This window comes from Staurois parvus, unplaced genomic scaffold, assembly GCF_062004578.1.
Source record: "Staurois parvus isolate SC_StPar_1 unplaced genomic scaffold, SC_StPar_1.0 ptg000136l, whole genome shotgun sequence".
NCBI lineage: Eukaryota > Metazoa > Chordata > Amphibia > Anura > Ranidae > Staurois > Staurois parvus.
Window position 1 is genome coordinate 8,895,002 of NW_028317932.1, and position 24,682 is coordinate 8,919,683.

The window sequence follows — 24,682 nt, forward strand, 5'->3', positions numbered from 1 at the left end:
GGGCACAGGACAAAGTGTATGTGAAATGGTTTGATACAGTATTGTTATACTATGTGATTTTAGTGTATTAGTTAATTTCACTTTTTACATTTTTTAAATTTACTGCCGGTTACGTCCCCGTACATCCTGACGTCGCAGGGAACGGAACCCGGAAGATGGATGCTGGCATCGGCTGGAAGACATTGCCGAGGACGCTGCAGGGGGGACATCGCAGAAGCGAAGGACAAGGTAAGTGATCGAGGGATCCCCGAGCAACGCTGCAGGGTATTCCCAAGTGTAGCTGGGGGTTACTGCTTGTGGTGCTGAAACTTTACCCTGAGCTACACTCGGGAATACCTCCAGGGAGGTTAAAAGGTTAGTTCACCTTTACAAAAAAAAACAAAGACTGTCTATGCAGGGAAGGGGTGTCTGTAGATAAAAACAAACTGAGCAGCTCTGACTAAAGCTGAAAAATGCCCTTGCTTTATGAGTAGGCAATTTATATACCACCTGAAGCCTGACTGGAACACTCCCAGGACATTGCTAAGTGACACCTAGTCATTACTGCTCACCTCCACCATCAAAGGAGTGAGCTTTGTCTCTGATTTAAACCCCCCACAAGAACGTTATCTCCCCTGATGCAATAGTTGAGAGCTCAGCGTTTGAGAGCTTGCGCCTGTGATGGTGGAGGTGAACAGTAATGACTAGGCCTTGCTTATGCAGGCCATACATGGGTTGAATTACGAACAAATTTTCTTTAGAAAATCGGAAATTTTGTGAGTTTTGTAATCCGATGGTGCCACCATTGATTTCGAAATTCAACCAAACAAGCCTTTCATTTCACCTCATGTTGCTACAGAAAATCATTTTCGTGGCCATGAATTTTCTTTTCTTTCCAGGTCACAGCTTTATATTTCTTGCACGATTCTCATATCATGGATTCAAAATTTGTTCATTTTTCAAAAAATTTCCAACATGCTCGATCACTCAAATTCGATGGTCACACGAAAATTGGCCGTTTCTGTGACCCACTAATGGTATGAAATTCAAACGAAAATTCTTAGAAAAGATTTTCAAAAGAAAATTCTTTCAAAATTCGACCCGTGTATGGCCGGCTTTAGCAATATCCTGTGAGAATGCCAATCAAGCTTCACAAGGTATGTAAATGGCCTACACCTATAGCAAGGTCATTGTTCAATTTTAGTCAGAGCTGCTCTGTTTGTTTTTATCTACAGTCATCCCTTATCTGCAAAGGTAGATAGGGTGAACTAACCCTTTAAAATCTCCCCAAGAGCCCATTTACACCTTTGTGTTGAGGCATGTTACTTCATGCGCATTAACACGCTGCGTCACTCGTCAATGTGTGTTTCGTTAACCTCTTCACGTCGGCCAAACGCAAATGTGCGGCCTCCCAGCGTCTGGGCCTAGACGCCAAGCGGCCGCACATTTGCGTTCTATTAAAAAAAGAACATATGTGCTGAGAGCGTGCACCCTGCGCGCTCCCAGCAATCATGGCGGTCACATGATCCTAAACCCTGCCCCGCCTCCCGGCTTCTGAAACCCTTAAAGGGCCGGGAGGCGCCGGCGCTAAGGGGTTAAGGCAGCCCATTCTTTTAGATGAACAATGCAGCCAAAACCAGACACAACCATATTTTACTACGTTACCTCAGTGCACCAGTGTGAATGGGCCCTTAACCATTTGCCGCCCGGCCTATAGCCGTTTGGCGGCCGCAAAAATGCATTAGCTTTCCGGGGTGTATGCCATTTGGCGTCCTCCCGCACATGCGCAGTTCGCGCGGTTGCAGAGCCGCGCAGCGGCGCGATCTGTCACCGGCCGTGTACCTCGGACACGGCCGATGACAGATCTGAGTACCGGCCCCTGTTACAGGTACCATGTGACCTGCTGTGACCAATCACAGCAGGTCACATGAGAGTTGTATACAATGGATGGCTTCATTCATGCTATCCATTGTATACTAGTGTCTAGCTGTGAATGGTCACAGCAGGTCACATGCACATGTCATGTGATTAGCTGTGGCCAAATCACAGCTAAGCACAAAAAAAAAAAAAAAAAAACCCTTAATGAATCGATGTCATTCAGGTAAATGCTTGCTTATAGCAAAGTAATTCTTTGCTATAAGCAAATTGTGTAAAAAGAAAAAAAAAAAATACTGATCACTTCCCCAAAGTAGTACAATGTTACTATGGTAACATTGTACTACTTTGGTCATAGTAAAATATGAAAAAATAATCTTAAAAAAATAAAAAAAATGTAATAAAAAATTAAAAATAAAAAAATATATATACCGTATTTGCCGGCGTATAAGACGACTGGGCGTATAAGACGACCCCCCTACTTTTCCTGCTAAAATTTAGTGTTTGAGCTATACTCGCCGTATAAGACTACCCCTCTTCCAATGCACACCAGTGGCAGGAATAGTGCCCCATCATTGGTATCAGTGGCAGGAATAGTGCCCCATCATTGGTATCAGTGGCAGGAATAGTGCCCCATCATTGGTATCAGTGGGAGGAATAGTGCCCCATCATTGGTATCAGTGGGAGGAATAGTGCCCCATCATTGGTATCAGTGGCAGGAATAGTGCCCCATCATTGGTATCAGTGGCAGGAATAGTGCCCCATCATTGGCATTATTGGCAGGAATAGTGCCCCATCATTAGTATCAGTGGGAGGAATAGTGCCCCATCATTGGTGTCAGTGGGAGGAATAGTGCCCCATCATTAGTATCAGTGGGGGGAATAGTGCCCCATCATTGGTATCAGTGGCGGGAATAGTGCCCCATCATTAGTATCAGTGGGGGGAATAGTGCCCCATCATTGGTATCAGTGGGGGGAATAGTGCCCCATCATTGGTGTCAGTGGGAGGAATGGTGTCCCAACATTGGTGTCAGTGGGAGGAATGGTGTCCCATCATTGGTGTCAGTGGGGGGTGGAATAGTGCCCCATCATTGGTGTCAGTGGGGGGGGGGGGAATAGTGCCCCATCGTTGATGTCAGTGGGGGGGGAGGAATAGTGCCCCATCGTTGGTGTCAGTGGGGGGGAGGAATAGTGCCCCATCGTTGGTGTCAGTGGGGGGGAGGAATAGTGCCCCATCGTTGGTGTCAGTGGGGGGGAGGAATAGTGCCCCATCGTTGGTGTCAGTGGGGGGGAGGAATAGTGCCCCATCGTTGGTGTCAGTGGGGGGGAGGAATAGTGCCCCATCGTTGGTGTCAGTGGGAGGAATAGTGCCCCATCATTGGTATCAGTGGGAGGAATAGTGCTCCATCATTGGTATCAGTGACACCAATGATGGGGCACTATTCCTCCCACTGACACTTGCTGACCCTGTTCTCGTATGGTGCTGCTGCAGCCAGCATATGTGGTTGCAGCAGCACCTCTACACTGACCACTTACCTGCTGGTCCTGCACTCGATTTTCACGGGGCCGCTCGGCTCCACCCCCTCGCCGGTGATTGGCCGCCTGTGTGCCTTTCCTGAGCTACAGTTCTGGCGGCCAATCACTGGTGAGGAGGCGGAGCCGAGCAGCCGCACGAACATCCAGTGGCCGAAAAAGAAGGCGCAGCCGCGCTTCCTGGACCGGATCGTCGTGGGACCGGAACCAGGTAAGAAACAGCCACTGCCCACCCCTGTACTTAGTGTCCCTTCCATTGGGGGAAGGGGGGGGGCGGCGGCAGCAACGCGCCGCCCCCCTAAACAGTGTCAGTATGCCGTATACCGGCGTATAAGACGACCCCCGACTTTTGAGAAGATTTTCAAGGGGTAAAAAGTCGTCTTATACGCCGGCAAATACGGTAGATATTTTTTTTTTTCCCATACTGTCACCAGTCAGTGTCCCTGTTCACCACCATGCCAGTTATATGATGATGCTGTACTGCACTGGTGACAGTATGTAAAAAAAAAAAAATTGTGAAAATAATTTTTTTCATTTTTTCATTTTCGGAAATATTATGACAAAAAAAACACAACTTCAAAAAACTTGCCATGCCTCTTATGAAGTACGTTGGATTGTCTACTTTACAAAAAGGGGTCATTTGGGGGATATCTGTACTGTTCTGACATTCTTGGACCTCAAGAAATTTGATTGGCTGTCAGTACTTCAGGATTGATCAATATTCAGATCTATACCATAGTTTGTGAACTCTATAACTTTCCTACAAACTAAATAATACATCCTAATTTGGGTTATTTTCACCAAAGACATGTAGCAGAATACATTTTGGCCTAAATTTATGAAGAACAATTATTTATTTGTAAACTTTTATAACAGAAACAAAGAAAAACGTGTATTTTTTTCAAAATTTTTGGTCTTTTTTTGTTAATTTAGCAAAAAATAAAAACCCCGACGGTGATTAAATACCACCAAAAGAAAGCTCTAGTTATGTGAAGAAAATGATAAAAGTTTAGTTAGGGTACAGTGTTGTATGACCGTGCAATTGTCATTCAAAGTGTGAGAGCACTGAAACCTGAAAAATGGCCTGGGCAGGAAGGTGTAAAATTGCCCGGTATTGAATTGGTTAATGTCGCAAATTGTGCACCGTACTTCACCAAAATATTTTCTGTGGATAAAAGTGTATACCTATGTTTCCCCAAAGAAAATACAAAAAAGCCCTGTGAGTGTACAGCTAAGGAACGCTTCTGAATTACGCAATCACCGCCACGTAGTTCAATCAAATATGGAGCTGGAACAAGGGACTGGTTTTGTGAGTTTGTGTACAACCAGATGAGGAAATGTAAACTCAGCCACTCCTAGTGGTAATCAGACATAAGTAAATAGAATGATGTCAGATACTATATAGACAAGACACTGCGAGAAAGAAAAAAAGATACAGGTGCACCACACATCATAAAGGAGTGTGCACACATCTGTCCGCACACTGCGGAATTCTGAGGAACATAAATCAGTGAATCTTATTTCCTTACCGGTGATTTTCTAACCATAAATTTACATTGCAGGAGCTAGGCTCAAGCACAAAGGACTGCTACTTGGCACCTATGTAAACAGGCAATCAGACATCTGTTTCATCAGACATCTGTTTCAGTGAAAGTCTAGAGGGTCAGCTGTTACTTGAAAAGTGCAAACTTGACCACCAGAATCAAAAGGAACACACAGAATGGTAGACTCTAGCCTGATTTGGCTGAAATCTGAGGGTACCATCGGTGACGCAACAGAGGAACTTGCACGTTAGGTGCCTACATTCCTTCATAACACTTGCAGTTTATTTAAAGATCCATGTCAATTATTTTTTCAACTAGCCCAAAAATACAATACAACTGGCATGCCAAACCTAAATTTAGCTGAGGGCTGCATTGTTAGAGTCTTTAGATCAAAGGCAGCGTAGAATACTAATTATAACATACACAAGCAAATTGTGCCCGTTCCAGAACAGGAAAGGTTGGGGATAAAACAAACAATGCTTAAGAAGTGTCTTAGGCTGTATGTGCAGGAGAGTAGTATGCAGGGTATAACAGCGGGCAGTTTATGCAGGAGAGGAGTGAGGAGGGTATAACAGCGGGCAGTTTATGCAGGAGAGGAGTGAGGAGGGTATAACAGAGGGCAGTTTATGCAGGAGAGGAGTGAGGAGGGTATGACAATGAGCAGTTTATGCAGGAGAGGAGTGAGGAGGGTACAACAGTGGGCAGTTTATGCAGGAGAGCAGTGAGGAGGGTATGACAGCAGGCAGTTTATGAAGAAGAGTGAGGAGGATATAACACTGGCAGTTTATGCTGAAGAGTGTGGAGGGTATGACAGTTTATGCAGGAGAGGAGTGAGGAGGATATGACAGTGGGCAGTTTATGCAAAAGAGCAGTGAGGAGGGTATGACAGCGGGCAGTTTATGCAGAAGAGTGAGGAGGGTATGACAGCGGGCAGTTTATGCAAAAGAGCAGTGAGGAGGGTATGATAGTGGGCAGTTTATGCAAAAGAGCAGTGAGGAGGGTATGACAGCGGGCAGTTTATGCAGAAGAGTGAGGAGGGTATGACAGCGGGCAGTTTCTGCAGGAGAGGAGTGAGGAGGGTATAACAACGGGCAATTTATGCTGGAGAGCAGTGAGAAGGGTATGACAGCAGTCAGTTTATGCAGGAGAGGAGTGAGGAAGGTATGACAGCGAGCAGTTTATGCAGGAGAGCAGTGAGAAGGGTATGACAGCGGTCAGTTTATGCAGGAGAGGAGTGAGGAAGGTATGACAGCGGGCAGTTTATGCAGGAGAGCAGTGAGAAGGGTATGACAGCAGTCAGTTTATGCAGGAGAGGAGTGAGGAGGGTATGGCAGCAGACAGTTTATGCAGGAGAGCAGTGAGAAGGGTATGACAGCGGTCAGTTTATGCAGGAGAGGAGTGAGGAAGGTATGACAGCGGGCAGTTTATGCAGGAGAGCAGTGAGAAGGGTATGACAGCAGTCAGTTTATGCAGGAGAGGAGTGAGGAGGGTATGGCAGCAGACAGTTTATGCAGGAGAGCAGTGAGAAGGGTATGACAGCGGTCAGTTTATGCAGGAGAGGAGTGAGGAAGGTATGACAGCGGGCAGTTTATGCAGGAGAGCAGTGAGAAGGGTATGACAGCAGTCAGTTTATGCAGGAGAGGAGTGAGGAGGGTATGGCAGCAGACAGTTTATGTAGGAGCAGAGGCTCCTACATAAACACATACAGCAGGCTAAATATGCAGAAGAAGAGTGAAAAGAGTGCAGTATGTGCAGGGGAAAAGTGCAGAGAGTATAATAGGGGACAGTATGGCAGGAGAAAAGTATGGAGGGTATGACAGCAGGAAATATGTGCAGGACAGGAGTAGAGAAGTTAAGACAGGCATAATATATGGAGAAGGAAAGGGCACAGTGCATGGCAGTGTGCAGGAGAAAAGAGCAGAGGATATTACAGGAGAGGAGAACAGAAGACATGACAGTAGGTAGTATGTGCTGAAGTGGGTGCAGATGGTATGACAATGGGCAGAATGTGTAATAAAGGAGTCTGAAGGTATGACAATGGGCAGTATGTTGTGCTGGAGAGAATTGTGCAAGGTATGACAACAGACATTATCTGCAGTATGAATGGAATGACAGTGGGTGCACAGTAGGAAACTGGATGTGAAGCCGCAAGGCTTCACTGCAGGATTCCCTTAGTCAAGATGGTGGCGCTAGCACCCAATAGCCAACTGAAGAATCGGCTTGGGGTGAGGACACCGCTGGATCCCTGGACAGGTAAGTGACCTGATATTAAAAGTCAGCAGCCACAGTATTTCTGGTAGTATTTTTGGGAGGGGGGGCTGGAACTCTCCTTTAAGCTGGCCATACACTTATTGATTTCTCATCAGTACATTTGATGTCATACCGAAAATCATTCAAAAATACCTCAAAAAACATTTGCTTTTTCATTTGATTTTGTCCAATAAAAAATTTCCATCCTGCTCCTTCAATTTTCTCCTCACTGCAGTTGAAAATAAAACAAAAGACTGATTCCCACTTGATACCCAATTAGAAAATTGAACAGATGTTCTTAAAACAAAATTTTTCTAACGAAATTCTACTAGTATATGGCCAGTTTTAAGTTTGCACTGGGCCAGAATCAATGAGGATGAGGCTGATAATGGCTGTGATGAAATGAATAAATGAGATGAATTTTGACACGTGCTGGAAAGTGGGTGCTAAGAGGTTAACACACATGCGCTGGGCATGAGATTTATTACACATGTGCCAAGAACTGACAGCTGAGAGACTGATGCACACAAGTAGAAGAGATAAGCACAAGAATAGGTGCTGAGAGGTTAGATCACACACATTGGGTACTGAATGTTGAAGGATTAACCTATATGAGCTGGGTACTGGGTGTTGAAGAGTTAGCATACATGCCTGGGGACTGAGCACTGAGTAAGTAATGCACATGGGCTAAGGGGTAGACATTGAGGGGCGAAAACATATGCACAGAGGAATGGGCGCTAAGGGGTTAATGCTTATATTCTGAGGACAAGTCATTGCGGTTTATTCATACTTATGAAAATATTCATCAGGGAGGAGTTGTTGCTCTTGAAGCAAATCAAATACACTGAGGGGTTTCTGGGAGACTGAAGGATTAATGCTTCTTCTGTGGTGGCTGATCATTGAGAGGTAATACACCTATACTGCTGTCACTTTGATGGTAGAAAAGTGGGTACAGAACATTGTGTACTGGAGGGGCATCACAATGCTGGCATAGAAACTGGGTACTGATGTGTGTTTGCTAGGGCAGGATCAAGGGGAAAGACCAATGTGGGTTCTAAAGCACAAAAACAATCCTTGACTACATAATCAGAACTAATGAGAAATGTTACTGCTGCAGAAGCGAGAGGGGCAGAGACGTCTACTTAAGGCCCCTTTCACACGGATGTTCCGTTTTCAGGCAGACCCGATCGGAACCTCTATTCACCTCTATGGCAGTGACCTTTACACCCACCGACATCCAAGCCAATCTGCCAAAAATAGACAGATGGGGATCAGTTCCCTTTCCGTTCGTCCATCGGATCGGATGACAGTCTAATGGAAACGCACAGGCAGTCTATTTGCAAGCAATCGACCACCCATAAAGGACAGCGGGCTGTGTCTGTGTCCACTCTGCATAAACGGAGTGGACTCAGACCTGTCATCTGCTGTCATCTGACGAGTTCTCCCCATGTGAAAGGGTCCAAACTTCACCTTTAGGCCCCATTCACACTGTGGCTTTCTGAATCACGAGCAGAATTGCCACGATTCTGCCCACAATTTAAAAACACATTAAAGGAAATAAGTATTTGATCCCCTGCTGATTTTGACTGTTTGCCCACTCACAAAGAAATGATCAGTTTAAAAATCGAATGGTAGGTGTATTGTAACACTGAGAGCTGAGAGACAAAATAGCAACAAAAAATTCAAAAGAAGTTCATGTCTAACAAATTATGCACTGATTTGCATGTTCATGAGGGAAATAAGTATTTGATCCCCTATCATTCAGCAGGATTTCTGACTACCAGGTGTCTTTCATACAGGTAACAAGCTAAGATTAGAAGCAGTCTCTTAAAGGGAGTGCTGCTGATCTCATTTTGTTACCTGTATAAAAGACACCTGTCCACAGGAGCAATCAAACGATCGGATTCCAAACTCTCCACCATGGCAAAGACCAAAGAGCTGTCCAAGGATGTCAGGGACAAGATTTTAGACCTAAACAAGGATGGACTGAGCTACAGAACTATTGCCAAGCAGCTTGGTGACAACAGTTAGTGCAATCATTCGCAAATGGAAGAAACACAAAACAACTGTCAGTCTCTCTAGGTCTGGTGCACCATGCAAGATCTCAATTTTCTCCTCCACGTGGAGTGTCAATGACAATGAGAAGAGTGAGGAATCATCCCAGAACTGCACGTGAGGATCTTGTCAATGATCATCAAGCAGCTGGGACTACAGTCACCAAGAAAACAATTGGTAGCACACTACGCCGACAAGGATTGAAATCCTGCAGTGCCCGCAAGGTCCCTCTGCCCAAGGGAGCACATGTCCAGGCCCATCTGAAGTTTGCCACTGAACATCTGAATGATGCAGAGGAGGACTGGCTGAAAGTGTTGTGGTCAGATGAGACCAAAATTGAGCTCTTTGGCATCAACTCAACTCGCCATGTCTGGAAGAGGACGACTATGACCCCAAGAACACCATCCCAACTGTCAAACATGGTGGTGGAAACATTCTGCTTTGGGGGTGTTTTTCTGCTAAGGGGACAGGACAACTGCTCCGCATCAAAAAGGACGATGGACGGGGCAATGCACTGTTACATCTTGGGTAAGAACCTTCTTCCCTCAGCCAGGGCATTGAAAATGGGTCGTGGATGGGTGTTCCAGCATGACAATGACCCAAAACACACGGGCAAGGCAACAAAGGAGTGGCTCAAGAAGAAGAACATTAAGGTCCTGGAGTGGCCTAGCCAGTCTCCAGACCTTAATCCAATTGAAAATCTGTGGAAGGAGCTGAAAGTTCGAGTTGCCAAACATCAGCCACCAAACCTTAATGACTTGGAGAGGATCTGCCAAGAGGAGTGGGCCAAAATCCCTCCTGAGATGTGTGCAAACTACAGGAAACTTCTGACCTCTGTGATTGCCAACAAGGCTTTTGCCACCAAGTACTAAGTCATGTTTTGTGAAGGAGATCAAATACTTATTTCCCTCATGAACAGGCAAATCAGTGCATAATTTGTTAGACATGCATTTCTTTTGAATTTTTTGTTGCTATTCTGTCTCTCAGTGTTACAATACACTTACCATTCGATTTTTAGACTGATCATTTCTTTGTGAGTGGGCAAACATTCAAAATCAGCAGGGGATCAAATACTTATTTCCTTTAAAGTAGCTAAATTAACAAATCGCACAACAGCGTTTTCAGGTGGCATTCATGTTAATGGCACCTAATAACGTGGTGTGGTTCTACCGCATGATAAATCATGCTGCAATCATGGCAAACTACATCGCGCAAAGCATGTTGCCCAAAAGAAGCTCCTGAGTTTCATGCAATGCAGTTTTCCGCAACTGCAGATCGATTTATCTTGCGAAAATCACATCACATCCACATAGCATTTTTTTGGTGTCATTTAAATAAATGGCACCTGAATGTACTGTGCGATTTATTTTTGCAGAGATTCTGCCTGTGATTCAAAACGTCAGAGTGTGAATGGGGCCTAAATGTTGAACCCCCTGACTCTAAAACAGAGTTTAGTATGCAATGTTTATGGGGAGGACAAGGACACAGTGTTCTGTATGCAGTTTGTGTGGTCAGAGTGTGACATTGTAGACTAGAGAGTCTCTGGATAGGAAACTGGAAAATGTGTGCTGGAGGAGGGTTGCAGCGGAAAGACCAACATGTGTGTGTGCTGGAGGTGGGATAGCGGGGAAAGACCAATGTGTGTGCGCTGGAGGTGGGAAACCGGAGGAAGACCAATGTGTGTGCGCTGGAGGAGGTGGGAAACCGGGGGAAGGACCACTGTGTGTGCGCTGGAGGAGGTGGGAAACCGGGGGAAGGACCACTGTGTGTTTGCTGGAGGTGGGAAACCGGGGGAAGGACCACTGTGTGTGCGCTGGAGGAGGTGGGAAACCGGGGGAAGGACCACTGTGTGTGCGCTGGAGGAGGTGGGAAACCGGGGGAAGGACCACTGTGTGTATGCTGGAGGTGGGAAACCGGGGGAAGGACCACTGTGTGTGTGCTGGAGGTGGGAAGCCGGGGGAAGGACCACTGTGTGTGTGCTGGAGGTGGGAAGCCGGGGGAAGGACCACTGTGTGTGTGCTGGAGCTGGGAAACCGGGGGAAGAACCAATGTGTGTGTGCTGGAGGTGGGATAGTGGGGAAAGACCAATGTGTGTGTGCTGGAGGTGGGATATCAGGGAAGGACCAATGTGTGTGTGTGCTGGAGGTGGGATATCAGAGAAGGACCAATGTGTGTGTGTGCTGGAGGTGGGATATCAGGGAAGGACCAATGTGTGTGTGTGCTGGAGGTGGGATAGTAGGGAAAGACCAATGTGTGTGTGCAGGAAAGGGGAGTGTCAGGCTTATCCTTTATCCCTTTTGCTGCCAGAGCTGTTTTTGTATTTTTTGCACACATTTAAAAAAAATCATTCAAAGCCTGAAGATTACATAAAACTCCAAAACATTATATATTTTCTGAAATCAGAGACCCTAGAGAATTAAATAGCGGTTCCAATTTTATATGTCACACGATACTATCACAAAGGTCTAGGAAACGCAAAATGTTAGTAAAAAAAATACACTTAAGTTCATTTTAGGGCACAAAAAGCAATAAAGTATCCAATTTAAAAGACGAGGTTGCATTGAGTAAATAGATATCCAACATGTTAAACCTTAAATTTGCATGAGCTCATGAAACGGCAAACTTTAGTACCCTATATTTTTTATAGGTGATGCTTTTAAAGCCTCTTATAGGTCATCAGTTTAGTGTTACAGAGGAGGTCTGGAGCTAGAATTATTGCTCTCATTCTGGCATGCAGAAGCCTTAACCAGACCAGACATGGATCAAAATTTGGCTGGTTGAGCAGAGACTAGCCAAATTTTGATCCATGTTTGGCCAGGCTGGTTTTACAGAACCCGGTCGGGTTTTTCCCGATTGATCAGTGCTACCAGCTATAGCTGGCAGTGCTGATCAGTGTATTCTGATGATCGGGAAGTCCCTCCACTGTCAGAATACAATAACACAATGGGAAGGATTTCCCATTTACATCAAGTGTGTGGATGGGGGAATCCGGTCTTTTTTTTGTTCAATCCACTGGTAAAACAAAAAAAAAAGTATGGCCTGCCTCACATGCCCCTGCCCCATGTGTGTCATTACATGCAGCTGCTTTTATGAGTGGTCACATGTGAACAGCGGCGGCACTGGCCATTGAAATGTACTGGGTACAAATCTGGCCGTGTAGCTGTTTGCACGAAATGTGTGTATGGGGCTAGTTTCTTGGCTGGCAAGAATAGTAGATTCTTGCTGACAGCATCCATGTAAATGAACCCCTTTCATGCCCAAGCATGGTATTTTTGTGAATTAGACATTTGAATGCAAGTTTAAATATTCTGAAATAATAATCGCATGTTAAATAACTCATATGTCATATGCAAATTGACCTATTTTTCAGAAAGGACATGGAAGTAGCCGTACTGTACATTAGTATTCATATTTTACTTGTGTAGCTCCATAGGTGGAAACCAGAGAAGATCTTCGATCATATTCTCAGAATTTGTCCCCTTTTGGAGGTCTCTGTACAGTATGTATAAGGCTAGGTTCACACCCATGCAGGTTGCATTTGACCTGTTTCTCCATTGCATTTTGCACCTGTGTTTTTGCCGTGTTTTTGATGTGGGTTTTTTTGTCTTTTTTTTTTTTTTCTTGTTGCTAGGCAGATTTAAAACACAAAACGAGGCAAAAACACAGCAAAAATGCACTACATGCTTTTCTGCAGTGTTTTCATTAAAGTCTATAGAACCAAAAATGCAACTTTTTGCGCTCAAAAAAAGTCTCTGACCTTTTCCCAAAAACGCACCTGGTGAAAACACGGAGATGTGAACATGTCCGATAGGAAATCATGTTAAATGGACTATACTGCGTTTCTGAAAAATGCTGCGGAAAACGCTCAAGTGTGAAGCCAGGGTAACTAATGGTTCAGCTGGAGGACGCATGTTGCCAACGCTCCCACAGAGAGGCAATTTGCAACAGTTCTAAGGATCGCAGTAAGAGTGAGACAAGGCTGTGCGTGACCCGTTCCCACAAGTTCAACAGGCCTGCAAGTTTAGCTAGAATAGTGCAACAACGTAGCTGTCTTCATAGGGGCACGATTTCAAAGCCGCAGATCAGTGCGATTTCAGGTGCCTTCATGCACAGATGTCTATGCAAGTCTCACCTCAAATCACCAAAAATAGTGCAGGAACTAGTCTTTTAAAGTCAGAGTTGCACCGATTTAAACAGTTCCATTTCTGACAATAGGGTGTGCCCAGTCAAGCAATTTGAAACTGTCACACCGGTGTGAACTGAGGTTTAGGATGACACCCCAGTATACAGTAGAGTAAATGGACACATCTAAATATGCATTGTGGTGCACTGCACTTATAAAAAGCATAGGTATGGTTTTAGGCTAGGTTCACATATGTGCGGGTGGTGCCGCTGCAGATCCGCACAAAAATCTCTGCAGCCGCACCACCCGCACAGAGGAATGCGGACCCACAGGCAGGTGCCATTAACTCTAATGGCACGCTGCCCGCACTGGAAATCGCAACCGTATTGGGAACCGAGGTTCCAGTGCGGGCTGCGTTTTCCAAAAAAGTGCAGGACTTCTTCCCTGCATGTCACGGGGCATGGGAGTCCATTCGAATGAATGGGCCCTCGTGCCCGCGCAAAATGCAGCCCGCACATATGTGAACCGGGGCTTAGTGTGTTTACCGTATGTAAATTACATGCACCAGGGGTATACAGCACACATGATATATACAGGGGGGGGGGGCACTTAGATCAGAACCCATTGAAACAGAAAAGATGAAGGCTACAGTGTGAGTGTATGCTGCAGACAGCACGGATTATATAAACTCTAGTATTATATATTAAACCAAACAACCAATCCTGGATAATCTTTTAGCAGCTGTATGTTATTAACAGAGAGGTATGACCATACTCCTCATGTGGGTCACAGAAGTGCACTTATAGATTTACATTTCTTTCTAGCCATCTGTAAAAGTCCTGCAATTTTTACCCCAAAAATTACATTGGAAAATCTGGGATAGGTTTTGTGGATGTCAGGGTCAAGTGAACTTGACATTTTACTCCACCGCATTGGAAATGTGCATTTTTACTGTCTTAGTGAGAATGACCTTCTCGTGGGACTCACAAGCTGACTATGAAAAAGACATTAAAATGATTTCTCTGATGGCCATCCTATATATCAGGGGTCTCCAAACTTTCTAAAAAAGAGCCAGCTTACGGTCCTTCAGACTTTAGGGGGGGCTGGACTGTGGGCAATGGGAGCATAAAATGTCCTGGTGTCCCATCTTTGGTATTAGGGGAAGAACAGTGCCTGATCATCGATGTCAGTGGGAGGAATAGTGCCCCACCGTTGGTGTCCGTGGGAGGAACAGTGGCCCATCCTTGGTGTCCGTGGGAGGAACAGTGGCCCATCCTTGGTGTCCGTGGGAGGAACAGTGGCCCATCCTTGGTGTCCGTGGGAGGAACAGTGACCCATCCTTGGTGTCCGTGGGAGGAACAGTGACCCATCCTTGGTGTCCGTGGGAGGAACAGTGACCCATCCTTGGTGTCCGTGGGAGGAACAGTGACCCATCCTTGGTGTCCGTGGGAGGAACAGTGACCCATCCTTGGTGTCCGTGGGAGGAACAGTGACCCATCCTTGGTGTCCGTGGGAGGAACAGTGACCCATCCTTGGTGTCCGTGGGAGGAACAGTGACCCATCCTTGGTGTCCGTGGGAGGAATAGTGCCACATTATTGGTGTCCATGGGAGGAACTGTGCCCCATCATTGGTGTCCGTGGGAGGAATAGTGCCACATTATTGGTGTCCATGGGAGGAACTGTGCCCCATCATTGGTGTCCGTGGGAGGAATAGTGCCACATTATTGGTGTCAGTGCGAGGAATAGTGCAATATCACTGGTGTCCATGGAAGAAATAGTACCCCATTGCAGGTGTCAATGGGAGGAATAGTGCCCCATTGTTTGCTTAAGAGAGACAAGGGGTCGGGGGGCTTGGTTGAAGGCGTGGAGTGGTCTCAAGCCTCCCTGACTACCAGTAGTCTCTTTCAGGGGCGTGGCTGTATGTCTTTTATCACCCTAGTTTTTTTTCCTTGATGCTTAATTTTTGAAAAATGGCTGCATACATAGGTGATGGGTTGTGCCTCTTAGGCCCTCTCTGTTGCTTTATGTAAATAGTTTTCTATAGTCTGAAAATTTTGGTAGTAGACTCTGTACATATTGTATATATCTTGAACATGGATGTGTATTCTTTTTGTTTTCTGTTTTTTGACTGTACTATGGTTATGTTTTTACTTTTATATAAAATTCTGTTGCTTGATTAATTTCAATAAAATATCAATAGTGCCTCATTGTTGGCGTCAATGGAAGGAATAGTGCCCCATTGTTGGTGTCACTGGAAGGAATAGTGGCCCACTGTTGGTGTCAATGGAAGGAATAGTGCCCCACTGTTGGTGTCAATGGAAGGAATAGTGCCCCACTGTTGGTGTCAATGGAAGGAATAGTGCCCCACTGTTGGTGTCAATGGAAGGAATAGTGCCCCATTGTTGGTGTCCATGGGAAAGTTCTACCCCATTGGTGTATGTGGGAGGAATAGTGCCTCATTGGTGTCAATGGGAGGAACAGTGCCTCATCGTTGGTGTCAGTGAAAGGAATAGTGCCCCATCGTTGGTGTCAGCGGAAGGAATAGTGCCCCATCGTTGGTGTCAGCGGAAGGAATAGTGCCCCATTGTTGGTGTCAGCGGAAGGAATAGTGCCCCATTGTTGGTGTCAGTGGAAGGAATAGTGCTCCACTGTTGGTGTCAGTGGAAGGAATAGTGCTCCATCATTGGTGTCTGTGGGAGGAATAGTGCCACATGTTACTAGTGTCAGCAGGAGGAATAGTTCCTAATTGTTGGTGTCAGTGGGAGAACAGTGCACCATTGCTGGTGTCAGTGGGAGAACAGTGCACCATTGCTGGTGTCAGTGGGAGAACAGTGCACCATTGCTGGTGTCAGTGGGAGAACAGTGCACCATTGCTGGTGTCAGTGGGAGAACAGTGCACCATTGCTGGTGTCAGTGGGAGAACAGTGCACCATTGCTGGTGTCAGTGGGAGAACAGTGCACCATTGCTGGTGTCAGTGGGAGAACAGTGCACCATTGCTGGTGTCAGTGGGAGAACAGTGCACCATTGCTGGTGTCAGTGGGAGAACAGTGCACCATTGCTGGTGTCAGTGGGAGAACAGTGCACCATTGCTGGTGTCAGTGGGAGAACAGTGCACCATTGCTGGTGTCAGTGGGAGAACAGTGCACCATTGCTGGTGTCAGTGGGAGAACAGTGCACCATTGCTGGTGTCAGTGGGAGAACAGTGCACCATTGCTGGTGTCAGTGGGAGAACAGTGCACCATTGCTGGTGTCAGTGGGAGAACAGTGCACCATTGCTGGTGTCAGTGGGAGAACAGTGCACCATTGCTGGTGTCAGTGGGAGAACAGTGCACCATTGCTGGTGTCAGTGGGAGAACAGTGAACCATTGCTGGTGTCAGTGGGAGAACAGTGCACCATTGCTGGTGTCAGTGGGAGAACAGTGCACCATTGCTGGTGTCAGTGGGAGAACAGTGCACCATTGCTGGTGTCAGTGGGAGAACAGTGCACCATTGCTGGTGTCAGTGGGAGAACAGTGCACCATTGCTGGTGTCAGTGGGAGAACAGTGCACCATTGCTGGTGTCAGTGGGAGAACAGTGCACCATTGCTGGTGTCAGTGGGAGAACAGTGCACCATTGCTGGTGTCAGTGGGAGAACAGTGCACCATTGCTGGTGTCAGTGGGAGAACAGTGCACCATTGCTGGTGTCAGTGGGAGAACAGTGCACCATTGCTGGTGTCAGTGGGAGAACAGTGCACCATTGCTGGTGTCAGTGGGAGAACAGTGCACCATTGCTGGTGTCAGTGGGAGAACAGTGCACCATTGCTGGTGTCAGTGGGAGAACAGTGCACCATTGCTGGTGTCAGTGGGAGAACAGTGCACCATTGCTGGTGTCAGTGGGAGAACAGTGCACCATTGCTGGTGTCAGTGGGAGAACAGTGCACCATTGCTGGTGTCAGTGGGAGAACAGTGCACCATTGCTGGTGTCAGTGGGAGAACAGTGCACCATTGCTGGTGTCAGTGGGAGAACAGTGCACCATTGCTGGTGTCAGTGGGAGAACAGTGCACCATTGCTGGTGTCAGTGGGAGAACAGTGCACCATTAATGGTGTCAGTGGGAGAACAGTGCACCATTGCTGGTGTCAGTGGGAGAACAGTGCACCATTGCTGGTGTCAGTGGGAGAACAGTGCACCATTGCTGGTGTCAGCGGGAGGACAGTGCACCATTGCTGGTGTCAGCGGGAGGAATAGTGCACCATTGCTGGTGTCAGTGGGAGAACAGTGCACCATTGCTGGTGTCAGTGGGAGAACAGTGCACCATTGCTGGTGTCAGTGGGAGAACAGTGCACCATTGCTGGTGTCAGTGGGAGAACAGTGCACCATTGCTGGTGTCAGTGGGAGAACAGTGCACCATTGCTGGTGTCAGTGGGAGAACAGTGCACCATTGCTGGTGTCAGCGGGAGGAATAGTGCACCATTGTTGGTGTCAGTGGGAGAATAGTGCACCATTGCTGGTGTCAGTGGGAGAATAGTGCACCATTGCTGGTGTCAGTGGGAGAATAGTGCACCATTGCTGGTGTCAGTGGGAGAACAGTGCACCATTGCTGGTGTCAGTGGGAGAACAGTGCACCATTGCTGGTGTCAGTGGGAGAATAGTGCACCATTGTTGGTGTCAGCAGGAGGAATAGTGTCCCATTGTTGGTGTCAGTAGGAGGAATAGTGTCCCATTGTTGGTGTCAGTAGGAAGAATAGTGCCCCAAGGGCTGGATGAAGGCAAGCAAAGGGCCGCAGTTTGGAGAGCACCTCTATATATCACAACAAACAGATGTTGATCCTCACTATGCCCAGTATGACAGAAATAAACAAAAATGTTTCTAAACATTCTTACACTCCCGTCAAACAAACATATGTGTGTTCATACAGAGACTATGCTGTGTCCATACAGAGAGGTGTAAGGGCTTGTATAGACGCGTGATTGAAGGGGGGTAAAAATGTGCACCTGTACCACGTTTTTAGCGCTCCAGCAACCACTCCACGCTAAGCAACAAAGCGCCACAGTCACAATACTTTGAGCCTGCAGCAAAATTGATATGCAGTGTTGTGTTTGGCAGGCAGCAAACTCACTGAAATCGACCCATTCAGGCATATGGGGAAGCACTGCAAATGCCCCATTGGCGTGTTGGTGCAACAATTATGGGGTTAAAACAGGTGGAGAGCCTCCTGCCCACCTGTCAAGACAACTCTGAAAAGCAATCTGAATCGCAGGTCAGGGCACAGGTTTTCTTCAGAGAGCCTACAATACTCCCATCCAAAGCAGATTTATAGCATAGAGATATACAGAGACGTACACAAAGCTCCATAACCCATAACACACAATATGAATGGCCTTTTCCTAATGCAACACCAGCAATCTGACTGGTGACAACACTCAGCAAAACATCGCCAGACTACCTTGGTGATGACCATGAAGGTGACTACAGTATCTTTACTTCCAGTATCATTAATAGTATGTGATAATCCACACTCTGTAGTACTGCTGTGACTGAGGTTATTGGACTAAGAAATTATAGTAGCCTTTCTGGCCACCATGTCAAACATACAGGGCATCACAGTGGCTTGGTGGTTTAGCAATTCTCCCTTACAGATCCCTGCCTGGTTGCAATCCCAACCAAGACACTATCTGCATGGAGTTTGCATGCTCTCCTAGAACACAGGTATCTCCCAGATATGCTGATTTCCTCCCACACTCCAAAGCTGGTAAGTTGATTTGTTCCTGTCTCTATTATGGGACGTTGGAGTGTAAGCTCCTCGAGGGCGGGGACTGATGTATGTAGTCAGTGCTATATAAATAAATAGTGCAGAATGGGGGGGGGGTGCTCATGCATTCGAGATGACTCACCATCCAAAACGATTTTAGTTTCTATAGTTTATTTTCCTACCTGACATAAATGACATGCACATAATAAAATCATCTTTTTGGGGAAAAAAGAATCATTGACACATGACCCCAAACACTATCCAGCATGCTGGGAATTCTCTATAGGCGATAACATGTGTTTATAGGATCATCACAATTCATTACTGCTCTGCTTTTATAATAACTAATTGTCAAAGTCTGGATTTAGGGCGATAACCGTTATTGGCTAACTAAACAGATTTTAGTACAGGCTTTCCAGGTCTCTTCTTCAGACAATATGTTAAAAACCAGCATTACTCACCACACACGCTACAATCCGACTGTACAATCTCCTCTACCAACAGGTATGTTGTGCAATGGAATTGCCTGATTGGATAAAGATTGATTAGCTAGTTTAGGTAGGTCTTCATATTACACACTTTTGGTAGAACTAAGGTTGATTGTACAGAGATTGTAAAACCAGATTGTAATGTGTATGGTGAGCTTAACCCCTTTGCACCGGCACCTGGGTCATGTGACCGCCGTGATTCGCTGTCACGGCGGTCATATGATCGGAAAAGGTCCCGATCGCAAGGGGAGATCAGGACCATTCCGTGAGTCTCCAACATATGTGCTGCGAGCACGCAGGGCACGCACACACGGCACATATGCATTTTCAAATGGTACGCAAATATGCAGCCCCTCGGCATCAAGGCCCAGACGCTGAGAGGCCGCATTATTGTGTGCGCTCGGCATCTAGGGGTTAAGTCTCGGTTCACACTACTGTGATCTGAAAGTCGTGCGACTTTGCCAGGCGACTTGAGTACTACTTTGAAGAAACTCTGAAGCAACTTTCAGGGGATGCCTGTAATGTCGGATCCAAATCACATCAATATAGATGAGGATCCGACTAGGAGGCGACTTCCATTAAAGTCTATGGGCACATAGAAGTCGCCTTGAAGTAGTAGAGGAACCTTTTCTAATGTCAGAGTGACTTCATTAGTGATAATTAGGACAGCTCTCATTGACTAACATGGGATTTCACATGTCATGCGACTTGGGGGTCTCACAAGTCGGGTCCCAAGTCACGGCAGTGTGAACTGAGCCTAAAGCTTGCACTTCAATCTATTAGTTATGGTATCCCCCTAAATCCCAGCTTCTACTTTTGTAGGTAGCTACCACAGTACAACACTTAGTTTTCGGAAGCAAATGTCACATCTGTTGAGTCCCTTAAACTGGCCATACACTAAGAAAGCAAACGTTCCTCCGTTCATGCTAAACAGTGCAGGTGAGTAATTCTCGCTGTTTGGCCAACAATTTTCCACCCGTGAATAAAAGTCAAATGAACAACCAGGTTATGTCAGGCCGGGCAGTGCAGACAGGGGCACCTACAGATCGAATTCTGCAAAACTTGGACAAAATTGAAGCTGTGAATGGCAGCTTACATCTCTTGTACTTATCCTCTACACTGCACACTAAAGAGTTCCATAGATGGATCCAATTTTACAAGATTCTTGCTGAATTCAAGTTGTGGGTGCCCGGTGATCCCCCCTCCCTTGTTGAAGGAGCTGGGTAGAAAATTTTTACCCGAACAACACCTGCATCCAATCAGATGCAGCCACTGTTGCAGTATTCTGACAGCTGCAGGTGGGGGCTGTCACAATACAATAGCTGACACGGCTGATTCCTTTATCTACGCTGCTAGCATGGACGGGGACTCCGATTACTTTGATTCAGTTCACAAGCAACATGAAAGAAATCTATAAGTGTACGATTAGCAGAAGCCAGCCGGCTGAACAAGAGAAATCTAACAGATTCCTCCATCCACACAAAGAGGTAGATGGATGGTTCACCCCCCTCCCCCCTTCCCATCCAGATCCAGGACAAGGTATTCTGATAGCAGCACCCACAGATGTCAGAATCCCCGAACAATGGCTACACCTGATTGGCTGATCGATGGAAAATTTTCCAACATTTCCATTACCAAGAATCAACCAAATCACGCAAGGTTGACCACACACTGATCAGAATTTGTCCAATTCCTGCTGAATCAGCCAGATTACAATGAATGTATAGCTGGCATAAGTCATGAAGAATGGTTTGTACATATCTGTAATTACAATGGAAGGCAACTAAAACAATCCAAACTTCCCGATCGTTATGATTGGTTGTCTGGCCATGTACAACCCTGCCTGTGTCATCCACCCTGAGATCATCTCTTCTAATAGTGGCCATACACAGAGCAATATTATATACAATCGTATTGCTGACAGATTTACTGAAATACAATGGGAAAATGGAAAAGATCATTCGATGCACCATACACATACACTAGGTTCACACTTTCTGTGTTCTGCGGCCGGCAGCCCATTCATTTCAACAGGCTGCTCTACCTGAAGAGACTCGGAAAGAAACCCCTACTTTTTTTTTTTAAATTGCACAGCAGCACCACATGCTCTGACATGTGAAAACCAGCTGCATTTGCAAATGTGTTGGGGTGCCAGGTTCACACATATGTAGGCTCCAGAACACGTATACATTACAAGCATTCCCGCACCCACAGCCTAAACTCACCGCTCTTAGGCAGACATGCAGGGGGTGCCATTCATTCTTGGTCTGATAATGCAGCGTGTTCTGTGTGGGTGCCTTTTATCTCGTATTTCACACATATGAATGGGCTGCTGTGCCCGTGTAAATACACCTAACATGTGAACCAAGAATACATGTCTCCCCTGCACGTCTGCTATAGAATAGCGTGTTTCCCAACTAAATGTGAGCGTTCCTGACAGGCACAAATGTGAACATAAGATCATATTGAATTTGATCATATTATCTGATTGGATGCTTACATATGGGGCTCCCATAATGATATCTTCTGCTGACACTTCAGTGCTCATAGGTTAATGACATGTACCTGTCCCCCTTTGGAGGTGATCCAGTGATCTCCCATCTGAATGAGCCCTTAATGATCATACTGAAAGATCTATGATCGGATTTACCAAACTGATCAGAAGAATTTAGAATTCCTTCAAAATTATCTGATTGGCTCAGACAATTATATAAAAGATATAATAATATCCAATGATGACACTTCAGTGCTCATATGCTAACCCCCAGCCTGGAGGAGATCCAGTGATCTCCCATCTTAATGATTATACTGAAGGATCTATGATCGGTTTTTCCATACTAATCAGAAGAATTAAGAATTCCTTCAAATTATCTGATTGGCTTGAATGGTTACATAAAAGACATAATAATATCCATTGATGACACTTCAGTGCTCATATGCTAACCACCAGTCTGGAGGAGATCCAGTGATCCCCCATCTGAATGAGCCCTTAATGATCATACTGAAGGATCTATGATCGGTTTTTCTGTACTGATAAGAATAATTAAGAATTCCTTCAAATTATGTGATTGGCTTGAATGGTTACATAAAAGATATAATAATTTCCAATGATGACACTTCAGTGCTCATATGTTAAGCCCCCAGTCTGGAAGAGATCCAGTGATCCCCCATCTGAATGAGCCCTTAATGATCATATCAAAGGAACTACGGTGAGATTTTCTGTCCAAACCAATCAGAATAATTTCTAATCCAATCCTATTATCTGAGCCCTTAATGATCATACTGAAGGATCTACAGTTGAAATTTCTATCGGAACCAATCAGAATAATTTTGAATTTGATCCTATTATCTAGATGTATCTGTTGGTTACATATGGGGCCACTATAATGATATATTCTGCTGACACTTCAGTTCTCATATGCTAATGATATGTACCTGTCCCCCAGTCTGGAGGAGATCCAGTGATCTCCTATCTGAATGACCCCTCAATCATCTTATTGAAGGATCTACGATCAGATTTTCTGTCCAAAATGATTAGAATAATTTCCAATGTGATCACATTACCTGATTGGCTCAGATGATTATATAAAATACAATGGTGTCTTCTGCTGACACTTCAGTGCTCATATGTTAATCCCATATACCTTTCCCCCAGTCTGGAGGAGATCCAGTGATCTCCCATCTGAATGAGCCTTTGACCATCATACTGAAGGATCTACAATTACATTTTCAATTCAAATATGATTGAATTTGATTGTATGATCTGATGGGATGGTTACATATTGGGCCATTATAATGATCTCTTCTGCTGACACTTCAGTGCTCATGTCATGTACCTGTCCCTACAGTCTGGAGTGTAGTCTGAATAAGTCCTTATTGATCATATTGAAGGATCTAAGATCAATTTTCTTTCTGATCAGAATAATTCCCAGTGTGATCATATGACCTGATTGGCTCAGATGGTTTCATATAAGATACAATGATAGCCTATGCTGACACTTCAGTGCTCATATGCTAATGCCATGTACCTATCCCCCAGTCTGGAGGAGATCCAGTGATCTCCTATCTGAATAAGCCAACTGATCATATTGAAGGATCTATGATGGGATTTTGTGTCTGAATTGATCAGAATAATGTGTAATGTGATCATATGACCTGCCTGGCTCAGATGGTTACATATATATATAAAGGTGTCCTATGCTGACAGTGCTCATATGCTAATGCCATGTACCTGTCATCCCCCCGTGGAGGGGCTCCAGTGATCGGCCGATGTGCTCGGCACCTGTCCTCCATCCCCTGGACTCACCTGCCTGGCTCAGTCCCAGGAGAAGAGAGAGGATCCAGAGAGGCAGAGCCCGGCGGAGCGGACTGATGAGTGCGGGGGGCCCCAGCATAGCGCACCGCCGGCGGTAGGTGTCCTCCGATCTGACAGCTGTCCGGGGACGATCCTCCGGGCATATCGTCCGATCCCCAGTGATCAGCATCGGGCTCTCATGGATGGACCTACAGATCGCGGGGTGCCATGCTCCGCACACAAAGAGCCGAGTCGTCAGCGACCGATCGGACTGTCAGCTCCTCGCACAGGTGTCCTCACACACTGGACGATGATGGCTCATCCTTCCGCGCATGTCCCAGCGAGTCACGAGCGGCTCGCCGCATGTCCCAGCCCAGGTGGAGGTCTCCAGCGCCCGGGGCCGTCCTCCAGCACACCGCGGAAAGTTGAGGGATGCGCAGCGCGCGGCTCGGTGTACCAGCAGCAGACTGTCTTCGGGGTGTCGGAGTTGCTAGGAGACCGGGATCCCAGCACACTGCGCTCTACCCGCACTCTGCCCTGGACTGCTAGTGGCGGGGGCGGGGCCTGAGCCAGCCATGACGTCACGCCATCACTTCTCCCACTTTCTTTGTTTTCTCCTGGCTCGCTCTCACAGTCGGCCTTGTTCTAGGACCCCCTTCTCCGTCCGAGCTGGGAGGGGGGACTCCATCCTCTCCTGGGGGAGAGAGAAGATCGCCACCCCACTACATCATCTCCGCATTCTTAAAGGGTTAGACCACCTTGACATGCACCCCAGCATCTCCTCTACTCAACCAGACGAACCCCCAAAA

At 46.2% G+C, this 24,682-nt stretch overlaps 1 protein-coding gene across 1 annotated transcript in view; it reads right to left on the minus strand.

Moving 5' to 3' along the window:
- The window catches only part of ITGB8 (integrin subunit beta 8), a 243,644-nt gene extending 219,247 nt beyond the window's left edge, over positions 1-24,397 (minus strand). Inside the window, exon 1 of the mRNA XM_089673165.1 lies at positions 23,886-24,397. Coding sequence (XP_089529291.1) covers positions 23,886-24,063 — 178 coding nt within the window. The 5' untranslated portion in view covers positions 24,064-24,397. The remainder of the gene's footprint in view (positions 1-23,885) is intronic.
- Between the last annotated feature and the right edge of the window lie 285 nt (positions 24,398-24,682).